Source organism: Coregonus lavaretus (genome assembly GCF_964263955.1).
Source record: "Coregonus lavaretus genome assembly, chromosome: 14".
NCBI classification, from domain to species: Eukaryota; Metazoa; Chordata; class Actinopteri; order Salmoniformes; family Salmonidae; genus Coregonus; species Coregonus lavaretus.
This window is the reverse complement of record NC_140001.1, coordinates 47,196,767-47,214,149: the sequence shown is the minus strand read 5'-3', so window position 1 is coordinate 47,214,149 and position 17,383 is coordinate 47,196,767. Positions and strand designations below refer to the sequence as shown.

At 43.9% G+C, this 17,383-nt stretch overlaps 1 protein-coding gene across 1 annotated transcript in view; it reads right to left on the bottom strand.

Annotated features, from left to right (window-relative positions):
• The window catches only part of ak8 (adenylate kinase 8), a 79,300-nt gene that overhangs the window by 44,271 nt on the left and 17,646 nt on the right, over positions 1–17,383 (bottom strand). The window contains exons 6-9 of the mRNA XM_084176478.1: positions 16,760–16,828; positions 9,034–9,115; positions 8,818–8,889; positions 1,881–2,081 (exon numbers count right to left, since the gene is read on the bottom strand). Of these exons, the coding sequence (XP_084032604.1) occupies positions 1,881–2,081; positions 8,818–8,889; positions 9,034–9,115; positions 16,760–16,828 (424 nt within the window). The remainder of the gene's footprint in view (positions 1–1,880; positions 2,082–8,817; positions 8,890–9,033; positions 9,116–16,759; positions 16,829–17,383) is intronic.

Genomic DNA, 17,383 nt, shown 5'->3' with positions numbered 1-17,383 from the left:
CATAAGGCAAAAGACTGTGGTCTGATGAGAAAAACCAACAACTATTTCGCCTGAATGCAAAGTGCTATGTCTGGAGAAAACAAGGCACAGCTCATCACCCGTCTAACACCATCCCTACCGTGAAGCATGTTGGTTGCAGCATCATGCTATGGGGATGCTTTTCAGCGGCAGGGACTGGGAGACTGGTAAGGATAGAAGGAACAATGAATGGAGCCAAATACAGGCAAATCCTTGATGAGAACCTGCTTCAGAGTGCAAACGACCTTAGACTGGGGGCGAAGATTTACGTTCCAACAGGACAATGACCCTAAGCATACAGCCAAAGCAACACTGGAATGGCTCCAGAACAAGAAAGTAAAAGTCCTTTAGTGGCCCAGCTAAAGCACAGACTTGAATCCCATTGAAAATCGGTGGAAAGACTTGAAGATTGCTGTTCATCGCCGCTCCCTGTCTAACTTAATAGAGCTTGAGAAATTGGGCAAGGAAGAATGGGAGAAAATCCCCAAATCCAGATGTGCAAGACAACTCAAAGCTGTAATCGCCACCAAAGGTGTTTCTACAAAGTATTGACTCAGAGGTGTGAATACTTATGTAAATGATACATTTCTGTATTTCATTTTCAATAAATGTGCAAACATTTCTAAAAACATGTTTTTACCTCGTCATTATGGGATATTGTGTGTAGATGTGTGAGATTTTTTTAAAAATTTAATCCATTTTGAATTCAGGCTGTAACACAACAAAATGTGGAATAGGTCAAGGGGTATGAATACTTTCTCAAGGCACTGTAAATACGTCACTCATTGCTTCAAGCCACACCTCACCACACCAACCAAAAGGGAGCAAACTAACCTCAAAGTCTGTTCAAGAACGTACAAGAACGTTTTGGGGAAACGTGTCGTTCAGTACAAACCGTTCTGTAACGTAGCAAACGTTCAATCGAACTGAACGCACCTCTGATCTTAATGAGTGCTTGTTTCATTTGAAATGGGGTATGTTTGAATAGACTAAAATGAACAGCTTTGTATGTGTAAAAATACATGACATGCTAGCTCCATCCTGGTGGCGCAGTGGACTAATTCCATGGATAGAGAACACAAGATTATAACTCACTGATGCTGTGTCACAATGATTAATGCCTAAGGACATTTATTTTCATTTGTCCAATCTGTGCTTGGAGTTTAAAAAAAGTGAACCCAAAATAAGCTAGCAGTGTTATTAAAAGTCTTATTGAAACAAAAACCTCCAAATCATTTTTATTGTATTTTACCCCCTTTTCTCCCCAATTTCGTGATATCCAATTGGTAGTTACAGTATTTTTCCATCGCTGCAACTCCCGTATGGACTCGGGAGAGGCGATGGTCGAGAGCCATGCATCCTCTGAAATCGATCCTGCCAAGCCGCACTGCTTCTTGACACACTGCTCGCTTAACCCGGAAGCCAGCCGCAACAATGTGTCGGAGGAAACACAGTACAACTGGCGACCGTGTCAGCATGCATGCGCCCGGCCACAGGAGTCGCTAGAGTGTGATGGGACAAGGACATCCCGGCCGGCCAAACCCTCCCCTAACCCGGATGACGATGGGCCAATTGTGCGGCGCCTCATAGGTCTCCCGGTCGCGGCCGGCTGTGACACAGCCTGGGAACTAACCAGGGTCTGTAGTGACGCCTCTAGCACTGCGATGCAGTGCCTTAGACCGCTGTGCCACTCAGGAGGCCCCCAACCTATCATTTCTGTTCTCAGAGCGTTAATGAAACCTCCCAGGAAAACATTCAAGGAACCAGAGTAAAACATTCTCAGAACCTCCCTTCAAACCAAAAACATACTTTCCCAGAACTTCCAAGGAACCAAATGTGCTAGCTGGGAGTGGTCTTCTCACCCTGGTCAAACACGTCCACATGCGGTTGGTCGGCGTCAATGCTCTTCAGGCAGTTGAGGTAGGTCTTGCGCAGGGCGTGAACCTTGCGATGGTGCTGCATCAGCTGGGCGACAAGCTGCTCCTCTGACACAGCCTTCTGGCGCTCTAACCGCTGCACCACTTCCTTGTCCTCGGGCCAAATGAACGTGATATGGTACACATCTACACAGGTAATACAGAGAAGATCAGGGTCCGTATTCATCAAGCGTCTCAGAGTAAGAGTGCTGAACTAGTATCAGGTCCCTCCTATCCATTTAATCAAATGTACTATGATCTAGAAGGCAAACTGATCCTAGCACTCCTACCCTGAGACATTTTACGAATACAGGCCCTGATGGCCCCATGACAGGGAGGGTGGGATCTATTGATCTCTTCTTATTCATAGACTTCACGTTCTAGATATATCCCCACTGTAAAATATCCCCACCATAAATTATAAAGGAAACGGCAACATAAAGTGGATCATTTACAGTTGGCTGGGTTTTCCGTGCATCGGCAGGACAGAACAGCTACGTCTGGTAAGACTACGGGTGGGGGTGTGTGTCTATTTGTCAATAACAGCTGGTGCGCAATGTCTAATACTAAGGTAGTTTCGAGATATTGCTCGCCTGAGGTAGAGTACCTCATGATAAGCTGTAGACCACACTATCTACCAAGAGAATTTTCATCTATATTTTTCGTAGCCATCTATTTACCACCACAAACCGACACTGGCACTAAGGCCGCACTCAACGAGCTGTATAAGGCCATAAGCAAACAAGAAAATGCTCTTCCAGAAGCGGCGCTCCTAGTGGCCGGGAACTTTAATGCAGGCAAACTTAAATCCGTTTTACCTCATTTCTACCAGCATGTCATATGTGCAACAAAATAAAAAATAAAACTCTAGACCACCTTTACTCCACACACAGAGACGTGAACAAAGCTCTCCCTCGCCCTCCATTTGGAAAATCTGACCATAATTCTATCCTCCTGATTCCTGCTTACAAGCAAAAACTAAAGCAGGAAGTACCAGTGACTCGCTCAATACGGAAGTGGTCAGATGACGCGGATGCTACGCTACAGGACTGTTTTGCTAGCACAGACTGGAATATGTTCCGGGATTCATCCAATGGCATTGAGGAATATACCACGTCAGTCAACGGCTTCATCAATAAGTGCATCGACGACGTCATCCCCACAGTGACCGTACATATCCCAACCAGAAGCCATGGATTACAGGCAACATCCACACCGAGCTAAAGGCTAGAGCTGCCGCTTTCAAGGAGCGAGACACTAATCCAGACGCTTATAACAAATCCCGCTATGCCCTCAGACGAACCATCAAACAGGCAAAGCGTCAATACAGGACTAAGACTAAATCCTACTACACCGGCTCTGACGCTCGTCAGATGTGGCAGGGCTTGCAAACTACGGACTACAAAGGGAAACACAGCCGCGAGCTGCCCAGTGACGCGAGCCTACCAGATGGGCTAAATACGTTTTATGCTCGCTTCGAGGCAAGCAACACTGAAGCATGCATGAGAGCACTAGCTGTTCCGGACGACTGTGTGATCAAGCTCTCCGTAGCCGATGTGAGCAACACCTTTAAACAGGTGAACATTCACAAGGCCGCGGGGCCAGACGGATTACCAGGACGTGTACTCAGAGCATGCGCGGACCAACTGGCAAGTGTCTTCACTGACATTTTCAACCTCTCCCTGACCGAGTCTGTAATATCTACATGTTTCAAGCAGACCACCACAGTCCCTGTGCCCAAGAAAGCGAAGGTAACCTGCCTTTTCCCCCTCAGGTGACTGAAAAGATTTGGCATGGGTCCCCAGATCATCAAAAAGTTCTACAGCTGCACCATGGAGAGCATCCTGACCGGTTGCATCACCGCTTGGTATGGCAACTGCTCGGCATCCGACCGTAAGGCGCTACAGAGGGTAGTGCGTACGGCCCAGTACATCACTGGGGCCAAGCTTCCTGACATCCAGGACCTATATACTAGGCGGTGTCAGAGGAAGGCCCCAAAAAATGGTACATTAACTCAGTACAGGTACCCCCTGTATATACAGTGAGGGAAAAAAGTATTTGATCCCCTGCTGATTTTGTACGTTTGCCCACTGACAAAGACATGATAAGTCTATAATTTTAATGGTAGGTTTATTTGAACAGTGAGAGACAGAATAACAAAAAAAGGATCCAGAAAAACGCATGTCAAAAATGTTATGAATTGATTTGCATTTTAATGAGGGAAATAAGTATTTGACCCCTCTGCAAAACATGACTTAGTACTTGGTGGCAAAACCCTTGTTGGCAATCACACAGGTCAGACGTTTCTTGTAGTTGGCCACCAGGTTTGCACACATCTCAGGAGGGATTTTGTCCCACTGCTCTTTGCAGATCTTCTCCAAGTCATTAAGATTTCGAGACTGACGTTTGGCAACTCGAACCTTCAGCTCCCTCCACAGATTTTCTATGGGATTAAGGTCTGGAGAATGGCTAGGCCACTCCAGGACCTTAATGTGCTTCTTCTTGAGCCACTCCTTTGTTGCCTTGGCCGTGTGTTTTGGGTCATTGTCATGCTGGAATACCCATCCACGACCCATTTTCAATGCCCTGGCTGAAGGAAGGAGGTTCTCACCCAAGATTTGACGGTACATAGCCCCATCCATCGTCCCTTTGATGCGGTGAAGTTGTCCTGTCCCCTTAGCAGAAAAACACCCCCAAAACATAATGTTTCCACCTCCATGTTTGACGGTGGGGATGGTGTTCTTGGGGTCATAGGCAGCATTCCTCCTCCTCCAAACACGGCGAGTTGAGTTGATGCCAAAGAGCTTGATTTTGGTCTCATCTGACCACAACACTTTCACCCAGTTCTCCTCTGAATCATTCAGATGTTCATTGGCAAACTTCAGACGGGCCTGTATATGTGCTTTCTTGAGCAGGGGGACCTTGCGGGTGCTGCAGGATTTCAGTCCTTCACGGCGTAGTGTGTTACCAATTGTTTTCTTGGTGACTATTGTACCAGCTGCCTTGAGATCATTGACAAGATCCTCCCGTGTAGTTCTGGGCTGATTCCTCACCGTTCTCATGATCATTGCAACTCCACGAGGTGAGATCTTGCATGGAGCCCCAGGCCCAGGGAGACAGTTATTTTGTGTTTCTTCCATTTGCGAATAATCACACCAACTGTTGTCACCTTCTCACCAAGCTGCTTGGCGATGGTCTTGTAGCCCATTCCAGCCTTGTGTAGGTCTACAATCTTGTCCCTGACATCCTTGGAGAGCTCTTTGGTCTTGGCCATGGTGGAGAGTTTGGAATCTGATTGATTGATTGCTTCTGTGGACAGGTGTCTTTTATACAGGTAACAAGCTGAGATTAGGAGCACTCCCTTTAAGAGTGTGCTCCTAATCTCAGCTCGTTACCTGTATAAAAGACACCTGGGAGCCAGAAATCTTTCTGATTGAGAGGGGGTCAAATACTTGTTTCCCTCATTAAAATGCAAATCAATTTATAACATTTTTGACATGTGTTTTTCTGGATTTTTGTTGTTGTTATTCTGTCTCTCACTGTTCAAATAAACCTACCATTAAAATTATAGACTGATAATTTCTTTGTCAGTGGGCAAACGTACAAAATCAGCAGGGGATCTAAAAAATTTTTTCCCTCACTGTAGCCTCTTTATTGTTATTTTATAGTGTTATTTTTATTTGTTTAATTTTCTTTAACTTTAGTTTATTTAGTAAATATTTTTCTCTATTTTCTTAAAACTGCGTTGTTGGTTAAGGGGTTGTAAGTAAGCATTTCACGGTAAGGGCTACACCTGTTGTATTCGGCGCATGTGACAAATACAATTGTATTTGATTAATAGGGCGTTTGGCCACCATGAGCCAGAACAGCTTCAATGCACCTTGGCATAGATTCTACAAGTTCCCGGTACTCTATTGGAGGGATGAGACGCCATTCTTCCACAAGAAATTATATAATTTGGTGTTTTGTTAATGGTGGCGGAAAACATTGTCTCAGGTGCCTCTCCAGCAACTCCCCTAAGTGTTCAACTGGGTTGAGATCTGGTAACTGAGACGGCCATGGCATATGGTTTACATCATTTTCATGCTCATCAAACCATTCAGTGACCACTCGTGCCCTGTGGATGGGGGCATTGTCATCCTATGGGGGAATAGCCGTAGCCAGAATAATAGCCAAAATAATGGCCTGCCCAGCATTTTTATACATGACCCTAAGCATGATGGGATGTTAATTGCTTAATTAACTCAGGAACCACAGCTGTGTGGAAGCACCTGCTTTCAATACACTTTGTATCCCTCATTTACTTAAGTGTTTCCATTATTTTGGCAGTTACCTGTATATCCTCATTGTATATCAGCCTGTACTCCAGAGTTTTATGTTTCCTGTATTTATATTGTATATTCTGTATGTTGACTTTGTGTCTATATTCTGTCTATTGCTGGCAGCACCTATTCACTAAGTCAAATTCTGGGTATGTGTAAATAAAGTGATTCTGATTCTGAAAATGTTTAGATAGGTACCAATCATTTCGTCAGGTTGACAAACAAATTCTGTATGAGTGAAAAATAAAATGTGTGTAAGTATTTGGACAGCTTTGAAAAAACCTCATTTGCACCATGCATGTAATTCTACTGACAAAGGCAAAATGAGACCTCGGCACAATGAAAAGAGAGATGGCAATTATTTTCATCGAGTACATCCTCACCATAACAAACCAACCTACTGGGAGCAGAGGCTTTGTTATACTCTAAGGACTTGTTCTCCTGGAGAGCCATGGTGGGGATTCAGCAAACAAATCAAATCACATTTAATTTGTCACATGCGCCGAATACAACAGGTATAGATAGACCTTACCGTGAAATGCTTACTTATACATGCCCTTAACCAACAATGCAGTTCAAGAAATAGAGTTAATAAAAATAAAAATAAAAGTAACACAATAAAATAACAATAACGAGGCTATACAAGGGGTACTGGTACTGAGTCAATGTGCGGGGGTACAGGTTAGTCAAGCTAATTTGTACATATAGGTAGGGGTAAAGTGACTATGCATAGATAATAAACAGTGAGCAGCAGCAGCGTAAAAACAAAAGGGGGGGGGTCAATGTAAATAGTCCGGGTGGCCATTTGATTAATTGTTCAGCAGTCTTATGGCTTGGGGGTAGAAGCTGTTAATGAGCCTTTTGGATCTAGACTTGGTGCTCCGGTAACGCTTGCCGTGCGGTAGCAGAGAGAACAGTCTATGACTTGGGTGACTGGAGTCTTTGACAATTTTTTGGGGCCTTCCTCTGACACCGCCTAGTATATAGGTCCTGGATGTCAGGAAGCTTGGCCCCAGTGATGTACTGGGCCGTACACACTACCCTCTGTAGTGCCTTACGGTCGGATGCCGAGCAGTTGCCATACCAGGAGGTGAAGCAACCGGTCAGGATGCTCTTGATGGTGCAACTGTAGAACTTTTTGAGGATCTGGGGAACCATGCCAAATCTTTTCAGTCTCCTGAGTGGGAAAAGGTGTTGTCGTGCCCTCTTCACGACTGTCTTGGTGTGTTTGGACCATGATAGTTTGTTGGTGATGTGGACACCAAGGAACTTGAAACTCTCGACCCGCTCCACTACAGCCCCGTCGATGTTAATGGGGGCCTGTTCTGCCCTCCTTTTCCTGTAGTCCACGATCAGCTCCTTTGTCTTGCTCACATTGAGGGAGAGGTTGTTGTCCTGGCACAACACTGCCAGGTCTCTGACCTCCTCCCTATAGGCTGTCTCATCGTTGTCGGTGATCAGGCCTACCACCGTTGTGTCGTCAGCAAACTTAATGATGGTATTGGAGTCGTGCTTGGCCTCGCAGTCGTGGATGAACAGGGAGTACAGGAGGGGACTAAGCACGCACCCATGAGGGGCCCCCGTGTTCAGGATCAGTGTGGCAGATGTGTTGTTGCCTACCCTTACCACCTGGGGGCGGCCCGTCCGGATGTCCAGGATCCGGGGGCGGCCCGTCCGGATGTCCAGGATCCAGTTGCAGAGGGTGTTTAGTCCCAGGGTTAGTTATGAGCTTTGTGGGCACTATGGTTTTGAACGCTGAGCTGTAGTCAATGAACAGCATTCTCACATAGGTGTTCCTTTTGTCCAGGTGGGAAAGGGCAGTGTGGAGTGCGATTGAGTCATCTGTGGATCTGTTGGGGCGGAATGTGAATTGAAATGAGTCTAGGGTTTCCGGGATGATGGTGTGAGTCATGACCAGCCTTTCAAAGCACTTCATGGCTACCGACGTGAGTGCTACGGGGCGGTAGTCATTTAGGCAGGTTACCTTCGCTTTCTTGGGCACAGGGACTATGGTGGTCTGCTTGAAACATGTAGATTTTACAGACTCTGTCAGGGAGAGGTTGAAAATGTCAGTGAAGACACTTGCCAGTTGGTCTGTGCATGCTCTGAGTACACATCCTGGTAATCGTCCGGAACAGCTGGTGCTCTCATGCATGCTTTAGTGTCGCTTGCCTGGAAGCATAAAAGGCATTTAGCTCATCTGGTAGGCTCGCATCACTGGGTAGCTCGCGGCTGGGTTTCCCTTTGTGGTCCGTAATAGTTTGCAAGCACTGCCACATCCGACGAGCGTCAGAGCCGGTGTAGTAGGATTCAATCTTAGTCATGTATTGACGCTTTGCCTGTTTGATGGTTCGTCTGAGGGCATAGAGGGATTTCATATAAGCGTCCGGATTAGTGTCCCGCTCCTTTAAAGCCAGGTTCAATATGGATGTGGGTTTGTGGTTATGATGTGCATTATAAAAAAGGAATGTCTCTCTGTATCACTTTCACCCCCCTCCCCTCGGTAGAATCGGGCACTCTGGAATACATCTTCAGTGTTCTCCATCTCCACGTCGTCTTACCTCCTGTGACGGGGTCTATTCTCTTGCCCTGACTCCGTTCAATCAGCACTGCATCGGGAGCCTCCAGCAACACTGACAGAGAACACACACATAAACAGTCTCTTCAATACACACACACTCACACTCTCACACAAATGCGCACACGTACGAACAAACACACGCAACATGGAAATAACCAAACATAAATGGACAACTGAGGTAAACTGATGCACTAACCAACGTGATTTGGGGCAACTCCAGCCTCCTGTAGGGACAGGGCCTCCTCTCGTGTCTGAGGTATCCCCTCCAACACCCAGCCCTGGACACAGAACAAACGACACAAGCACTAAACAACATGGCTCAAACTGGGGTCAAAAGACTACAATATTTCTCATATAGGACATGATGGGGCAGTTTCCTGAAGACTGGACTAAAAAGCAAACTCAGCGGAGAATCTCCATCAAAAAGTATTTCCAGGACTAGGCTTAATCTGTGTCTAGGAAACCGCCCCCATATGTATTATTTATCACATGTATATTAGAAGTGATACAATTATATAAATGATCAAGTATAGTTCCTCTGATGGAGTGGTTTTCTTTTCTCCTGAGATGACACAAAAATCCCAAAATTATTCTCGAGATGATCATTGCCTGATCTGTGGGCCCAAACGACAAGGTTAGCTCTGTGCCCTGTGCTCAATAATTTAAAGAAATAGAATGACTTACTTAGTAATTATATTTCTATGTTTAAAAACATCTCTACAATGGCATATGGCCTTATACAGTAATATGATTACAATGCAATGCATTTCCAATCCACCCTATTTCTATTCAGCGGCCTATTTTGAATATTGATCACTTCGTTTAAACTGTGCCATTCTCTCAGTGTGATAAATAGCTGGTTGTTTAAACAAGTTAGACAAGTCTCCTTATAATGCAGTTAAACCAAGTCCCTGACTGAGACCTTAAGAGTCAATAACTGAATGAATAAATCTCTGTACAAACAGGGAGAGGAAAATAATTGCAGCTTCAAGTAGTGATACAAAAGGTGGGTTAAATTCATAAACCTTGAAAATATGGCTAATTATCCAGTTCCTATCCCCAATTCTCAATTTGCTAGAAAAAGAAACATAAGAAGAAAGAGGCGGCATGCATATCATTCCTTAGCCACAAAAAAACCTCTCTCTCTCTCTCTCTCTCTAATAGCCTCCTAAATCCCGGGGCTTACAGTGCAATGGAGCTGGAATATAATGATGAGAAAAAGAAACTGGCTCCCTCAAGTGCTTGTTAGGGCCAATTTATTATTTCAATGAATAATCTTCAAATAAATATATAACTATGGCAAACATTTATAGATCTAAGTATTATCAGAGAGCTATGGGGTGTGTTGCCAAGTTTCCGGGCCTGTTTGAAATTCACCTTTGTTTTCCATTTTGATCTTTAACCACTAATCATCGCTTCACCTGAATTACACACACACGCGCTTCTTCCTCCCACTTGCTTTCCCATTAAACCTTTGATTGCCTCTGTGGCAGTGCTGCCCATGAGCTGATAATAGGAGTGGGAGTCCACTTCCATAACCATGAGGATAATTTTGTAATTGGCTCCTCTGTCCTACAATAAAATCACAATGAAAACCAAGACAAACTGGATATACACAGTAGTAGCCTCTTCACTTTAGTAAAGTGACAATGAAAGTGATGCCATGACTAAATCGACTGGATGAAGTGGTAAGCACTGTACATGGTTACAAATGAAAGTGTGTAGTTAGTAAGGTATAGAGAAGTAATGGAGCCCATACAAACAGCAGGTCCAATGAGGAATAGTGGAGACAGGAAAGATGTCAGACTCCAGCCAGACCAGGCCAGCTCCTGGTAATACTGTTCTACCTCTCCACCACTCCCTCCCAGGGGAGACTGAGGCCAGGGCTGTGGAGAGGCAGGGTGAGTCACTACCAGCCAGGCCCCCAAAGCTCAGGCCTGATTGAAATTCTAATGAGCTACGTCTCACAACACCCCTCCCCACTCTCCACAGCACACTCCTCCTCCCTGCCTCCATCCCTGGGGTCCCACACAGTGGCTCCCTCCATTCCGTTTCATCCCTACATCAAAAGGGCTCGGCGTTCAGACAGAACCCCAGGACCACAACATCTGCAGTGGGGAGGAGGGAGAGGGGGATGTATCACAGGATGGACACGCATGAAGCAGATGTCACGGGGCGCTCAACAGCAGGCTGGGGGGGGAGTGTAGGGGAGCAGGGCTCGACACGCCAGAAAGAGACCTTAGCAGTCTGCTGTGCTCCCCGCACACAATAGTCCAATGCCCCGGCTCGGAGGCCCGCTAACAAGGCCCTTTTGACAGTACAATCAGCCAATTAGTCACCCTGCTGCTAATCAGCTAATCATTTGTCTGTGTGTTTTTGTTACTAAGGAGCCATGTCCTGCACGGGACACGTCCCATAGGAGGTACGCTAGCTCCATTGTGCATTGGAGGCTTTGTCCATCTATCTATCTACTATGGGATAGCAATGCGGCACCAATTAAAAGGTACTTAGTGCACGACTAGATACTTCTCAATGGAATTGACAGTGTGGTTATTACTGTAATTACCCTACAATGTTATACCAAATCAAAGCTGAATCTAAAAATGGATCTTGAGTACTTGGCAATGGAAAACATCTAAAGCTCACCACACCATGTTACTAAAATAGATCATTTTAAGTACATTGGATCAAAACTTTACTTATTAATGGGCAATTCCATCTACACCACCAAACAAAAATCTATAACATTGTTGCAACCATTGTTGTAATCAGCCTTTATCCTAATCTTTCAGAGACAGCTTCAACCTTTAATTTTTTCACCATTACCGTAATAGTATAACAGCACAATGGAGTAATGCCATTTAAATGACAAATACATTTTATTACTATACTCTAAAATGTAAATATGTTAAGCGCTGATTAATAAATGATGAGGTATTTCATCGGTATACATATTCAATTTAGCAGGTCAGACTTTTATACTCCTTGTAATTCCAAGCACTTTGCATTGCACTGTATTGTGCGAAATGTGCTATACAAATAAAGTTTGATTTCAAGAACGGTGCTCTGATTGCTCTTTATTTGTTTTGTTGAACATTCTGTTTTTAGGGTGTTTAAATAATAGCCTAGATCCCATCTTGGGTATTTTTTTTTTAGTTTAGCACATACTGTATAAACCGTTTTCTAGAAAAGACATGAAATTTACAAAGAAATTAGGCTTATTCTTAGTATTAATGTGTAAAGGTGCATGTTAATAACACATTGGCAAACTTTACAATCTAAATATATATTTTATACGATTTCAAACTAACAAGCCTAAATCTAGAAATTTACAGAAATTAATTTATGTTAATGCAGGCATGATTCACAGAATCCAAGCTGAATATTCACCATTTCTTTTAGATATAAAAAAACAGACTTATAGGTGAAAAATAATACTAGAGGTCACTGGCGTACCAGACACCCCCATGCGCCTCTCATCGGTCCATTTTTTAAATTTTTATAAATAATATTGACAGTAACCCTTCAAAATGTCCATATGTACTTAGAAGCTAAGTGTTTGTTTCTTGGGCTTCAGGAATGTGACTGAAAAAATGCCCCAGGCCTTGAAAAAGACCAAATGAAACTGATTGAAAGTATAAGGGGATATCGGTGAACAAATGCAGTGGTCCAGGCTACAACGGCGCCAGTGCAATGAGTGGAGCTTACTCAGATATTCAAAAGCACATATCAGACCGAGAGCCTAATGCTTCTTAGGTAGTTCTTTATGAGTTTAAGTTTAGAAAACCATCTCTGCACAGAAGCGTCAGTTACAGGGATATTTAATTCCGTAGCATCATCAGGGAAACTAGGCTGAAGGGAGTTGTGCTTCAAATACAGCAGATCTGCAACATCTTTAATTGAGCCTCTCATTCTCCTTAATTGCCGGCCTCAACAACATTACGGAAAGAGATTAACTGTATAGGAAGCTCTGGGGACAGGCCGTCTGGATACTGGACGGCCAATAAATTGGCAGATGCAAACAGATTATCATCTTTAGTGGACAACAGTTCTTGACGGCTTGAACAAAGAAAGCGGTTTGCTATTTTGTTCATACTGGCGAATCGGCGTTTGAGTTGTGTGGTTGCAATATCAACAGTCCTTTATCTCTGGTACATCTTGGCATGCATCATTCAAGACTAAGTTTAAATTGTGTGCAGCGCAATGGACATATAATGCACAATGTCTCAGGAAGGACTGTCTGGGTTGGCAATACTCAGTATAAAAAACAGTCGGTCCTGCAACCTGGACCTACAGGCCATGGTGAAAACATTTCCACACAAAAAAGGCCTTCAGGAGACCAGGGGAGTCTCTCAAGTTGGATTTCATTGGATTGTATTTACCTTGAATATTGCAGCCCATTTGTGTAGGCTATTAGCCAGACAAAACACCCTGAGTTCAACAATAAATAGTGGCTGAATTTATCCTCAAGCCGACTACTTTTTTCCTCATTGTTAGGCTATATGATGTGTACTTTTGATAAAAAGTTTATAAATAGCAGCTAAATACGGTATATAGCTATAGATAGTACAATGCATAATGGAAGACAAAAAATGAGTGTGGACTGACTGTATTATTTAGCATTCATAGACTGCTTTTACGCACAACAACTTTTTACCAAGTTGGGAGAGAGCGCGAGGACGGCTCATGCCATGCAGGTTCAGGTAGTCTATACAGGACTATACAGGACTGTAGCTGATTAGTATGCTGTTGCATCGAATATAAATGTTACAATCTGCAATGTTTGCATTTCCAACTTTAATTACTGAACAAGTAATTACATTATTGCCACCAGCCAGCAGTCTAAAAATGGCAGCATTGCGACACCGTGTATAGCTTTGTGAAATGTTAGGCTTCGGCGAACTAGGACCTTGCGGGGTTTCAGAGAAACCGCGTTACGCCAGTGCTAGAGGTCTAGAGTGACTGAGATCTTTGATACATCCGTGTGGCTTGTACCTCTTTTCACAGAGTACAACCTCTTAAATCAGCAGGAACACTATACTAATTCAGTTGTTATACCACTTCCACTTCGTTCATTATTACGCTTCCATCCACTTTTCCCTTCTCTGATTTCCCTGTAGATCACAAGTCGAAAGTTTTACAAACAACAGCCTCAAGAGAACGAGGAGTAAAAAAGACAATGAACCCGAGCGACCTAGAATAGGTATGATTAACGTTCCACAATCACTTTCATTTGAAAAAAACACAGAGAGAGAGAGAAAAATAGAGAGAGAGAGAGAGAGAGAGAGAGAGAGAGAGAGAGAGAGAGAGAGAGAGAGAGAGAGAGAGAGAGAGAGAGAGCACAAAAAAACAGCCGATAACGAGTGGAGCTGCAATTAAGCAGACAGGCCTTGACTTCAGTCGTGATGCAATGTGTCAATCACTCTGTCGCTATTCCATTTTTGTGCACGTGAAGAGAGGGACCAGGAGATGAAGGAGTGCCTGTGTGTGACAGAGAGACTCCAACCCGATGCAGATCTGGTAAATCTGCAACAGTACTGCTTTGTTGCCTGCGACAGAACTAGCTCCTATTCCTGACTGAATTCTCAGCCGTTTATGAAGATGTACAGGAAAATAATGAAACAAATGATTAAACACCATCAGACATTTAGCCTAAAGGGATAAACAGCCATTACCAAATTAAAAGAAAAAACGAATCACAAACTACGGCACTTAAAAGGCGAAAGTTAAAGGATGCCAAGCGAAAAAGTAATGTATTCAGCCTAAGCAAAGTTTAGAAGATAAATAATAGCAGTTTTTTGCTATTTCCATATTTTTTCACACCACTACAGGGAAAACTGACACTTCAGAGATAAGATACCCATCACAAGAATGGCTGCTGTGTGTTTGATAGTGAGCTTATTGACTGTGTGATAGAGACAGTGTCAGGATTAGAGGGCCTAGGTTTGGGGGTATGGCTGACTCTGTTGTGGGTTACCCATGTCACATTAGAGAGGAGATCACAGACAGGTGGAGGCGGGTGACGGGTGTGTGATGAGGGTTTTCCTCAAAGAGTCATCATGTTCTATCACAAGAGGCCCAAATCCCCCTGGGAGGAAGGGGCTGATCCGCTGGGAATGGAGCTGTACACTTGTGTAATTCACATCATTAAGTAAACACATCAAATGGAAGGGCTAGATAATATACAGGTATTTGTTACTATTAGCATTTGCTGATCTGCTAAAATTCTGTTCATTTCCAAGTGTGTGTGTGTGAGTCCATTGGCATGTCTAACTGTTGTAATTGAAAGTGACGGACCGGGAAGTAGGAGGGGTATGGTCGCCTACACATCTCAACATTGATCTTGTCCCATGCCTTGGTAACTCATCCAAGTCTTTTTGGAACTGCACAATGTCATGGACTAGCTACAGGTAACTACCGAAATAAAGGAAACACCAACATTAACCCACTGGGCAAAAACTGGTTGAATCAAAGTTTTTTTTCACGTCATTTCAACCCCAAAAATCAGCTGCAAGTCTCTTGGGTTATGTCTCTATAAGCTTGGCACATCTAGCCACTGGGATTTTTGGCCATTCTTCAAGGCAAAACTGCTCCAGCTCCTTCAAGTTGGATGGGTTCCGCTGGTGTACAGCAATCTTTAAGTCACACCACAGATTCTCAATTGGATTGGATAGGCCATTCCAAGACATTTAAATGTTTCCCCTTAAACCACTTGAGTGCTGCTTTAGCAGTATGCTTAGGGTCATTGTTCTGCTGGAAGGTGAACCTCTGTCCCAATCTCAAATCTCTGGAACACTGAAACAGGTTTCCCTCAAGAATTTCCCTGTATTTAGTGCCATCCATCATTCCTTCAATTCTGACCAGTTTCCCAGTCCCTGCCGATGAAAAACATCCCCAAAGCACGATAATGCCACCACCATGCTTCACTGTGGGGATGGTGTTCTCGGGGTGATGAGAGGTGTTGGGTTTGTGCCAGACATAGCGTTTTCCTTGATGGCCAAAAAGCTCAATTTTAGTCTCATCTGACCAGAGTACCTTCTTCCATATGTTTGGGAAGTCTCCCACATGCCTTTTGGCGAACACCAAACGTGTTTGCTTATTTATTTTTTTAAGCAATGGCTTTTTTCTGGCCACTCTTCCGTAAAGCCCAGCTCTGTGGAGTGTACGGCTTAAAGTGGTCCTATGGACAGACACTCCAATCTCCGCTGTGGTGCTTTGCAGCTCCTTCAGGGTTATCTTTGGTCTCTTTGTTGCCTCTCTGATTAATGCCCTCCTTGCCTGGTCCGTGAGTTTTGGTGGGCGGCCCTCTCTTGGCAGGTTTGTTGTGGTGCCATATTATTTCAATTTTTTAATAATGGATTTAATGGTGCTCCTTGGGATGTTCAAAGTTTCTGATATGTTTTATAACCCAACCCTGATCTGTACTTCTCCACAACTTTGTCCCTGACTTGTTTGGAGAGCTCCTTGGTCTTCATGGTGCCGCTTGCTTGGTGGTGCCCCTTGCTTAGTGGTGTTGCAGACTCTGGGACCTTTCAGAACAGGTGTATATATACTGAGATCATGTGACAGATCATGTGACACTTAGATTGCACACAGGTGGACTTTATTTAACTAATTATGTGAATTCTGAAGGTAATTGGTTGCACCAGATCTTATTTAGGGGCTTCATAGCAAAGGGGGTTCTTTTTTTCATTTCACTTCACCAATTTTGACTATTTGACTAAAAATCCATTTAAATTACAGGTTGTAATGCAACAAAATAGGAAAAACGCCAAGGGGGATGAATACTTTTCCAAGGCACTGTTATTCTCCAATTTCATAATATGGCCTATCTTTTCTTACAATAAAGAGCTACAAATGTAATGTGTGTGTGTGCACATGCATGCGTGGGTGCATGCCTTCATGCATATGTGCACTCTTACCCGTCGGACACAGTCTATTTTCGACAGCCGTTGCTGAATCAACTTGATCCAAAGGTCACCTGGGATTTCCTAAAAAAACAAAAGCAACAACAAACAACAAGTAAGAAAAGAACATTTTAATCTCTTGATTGAGATTCCAATCCTCACTTCAAAAGTGACCCAAGTAGCCCTCTCCCTCAGACTGAATCCAGGCCACATCGCAAACGACACAATATATTCAAAAACAGGAACAACTACTGTATCTCTGATTGGTCTTCCTTATGCTTTCTTATGCTAGATGTGTTGTGGCAACACCAATGGGCCTTTGTGGGGAGTGAATATTGGCTCTGTCCTGGGTACTTCGAATAACACTGCCCCACTATTTTTCCTCAAGGCCCCCACACCGGCCCATTCTTTTCCACAGGGCTCCCATTATTAGCCAAAATATGACCATTCTATGAAAAAACTAACAATTTAGACAAATAAAGGTGGACCAGCTCACCTAGCATTTGCCCAAACTGCCCTAAAGCCAGTCAGTTTCTGCCACACAGCATGCACAGTGTCTGCACACACTCTTTGAAGTGTCACCTAGAGAGAAGCGCCACTGGCCAAAAGTGTGAGAATGCTTGCACAGCTTCAAGAGGA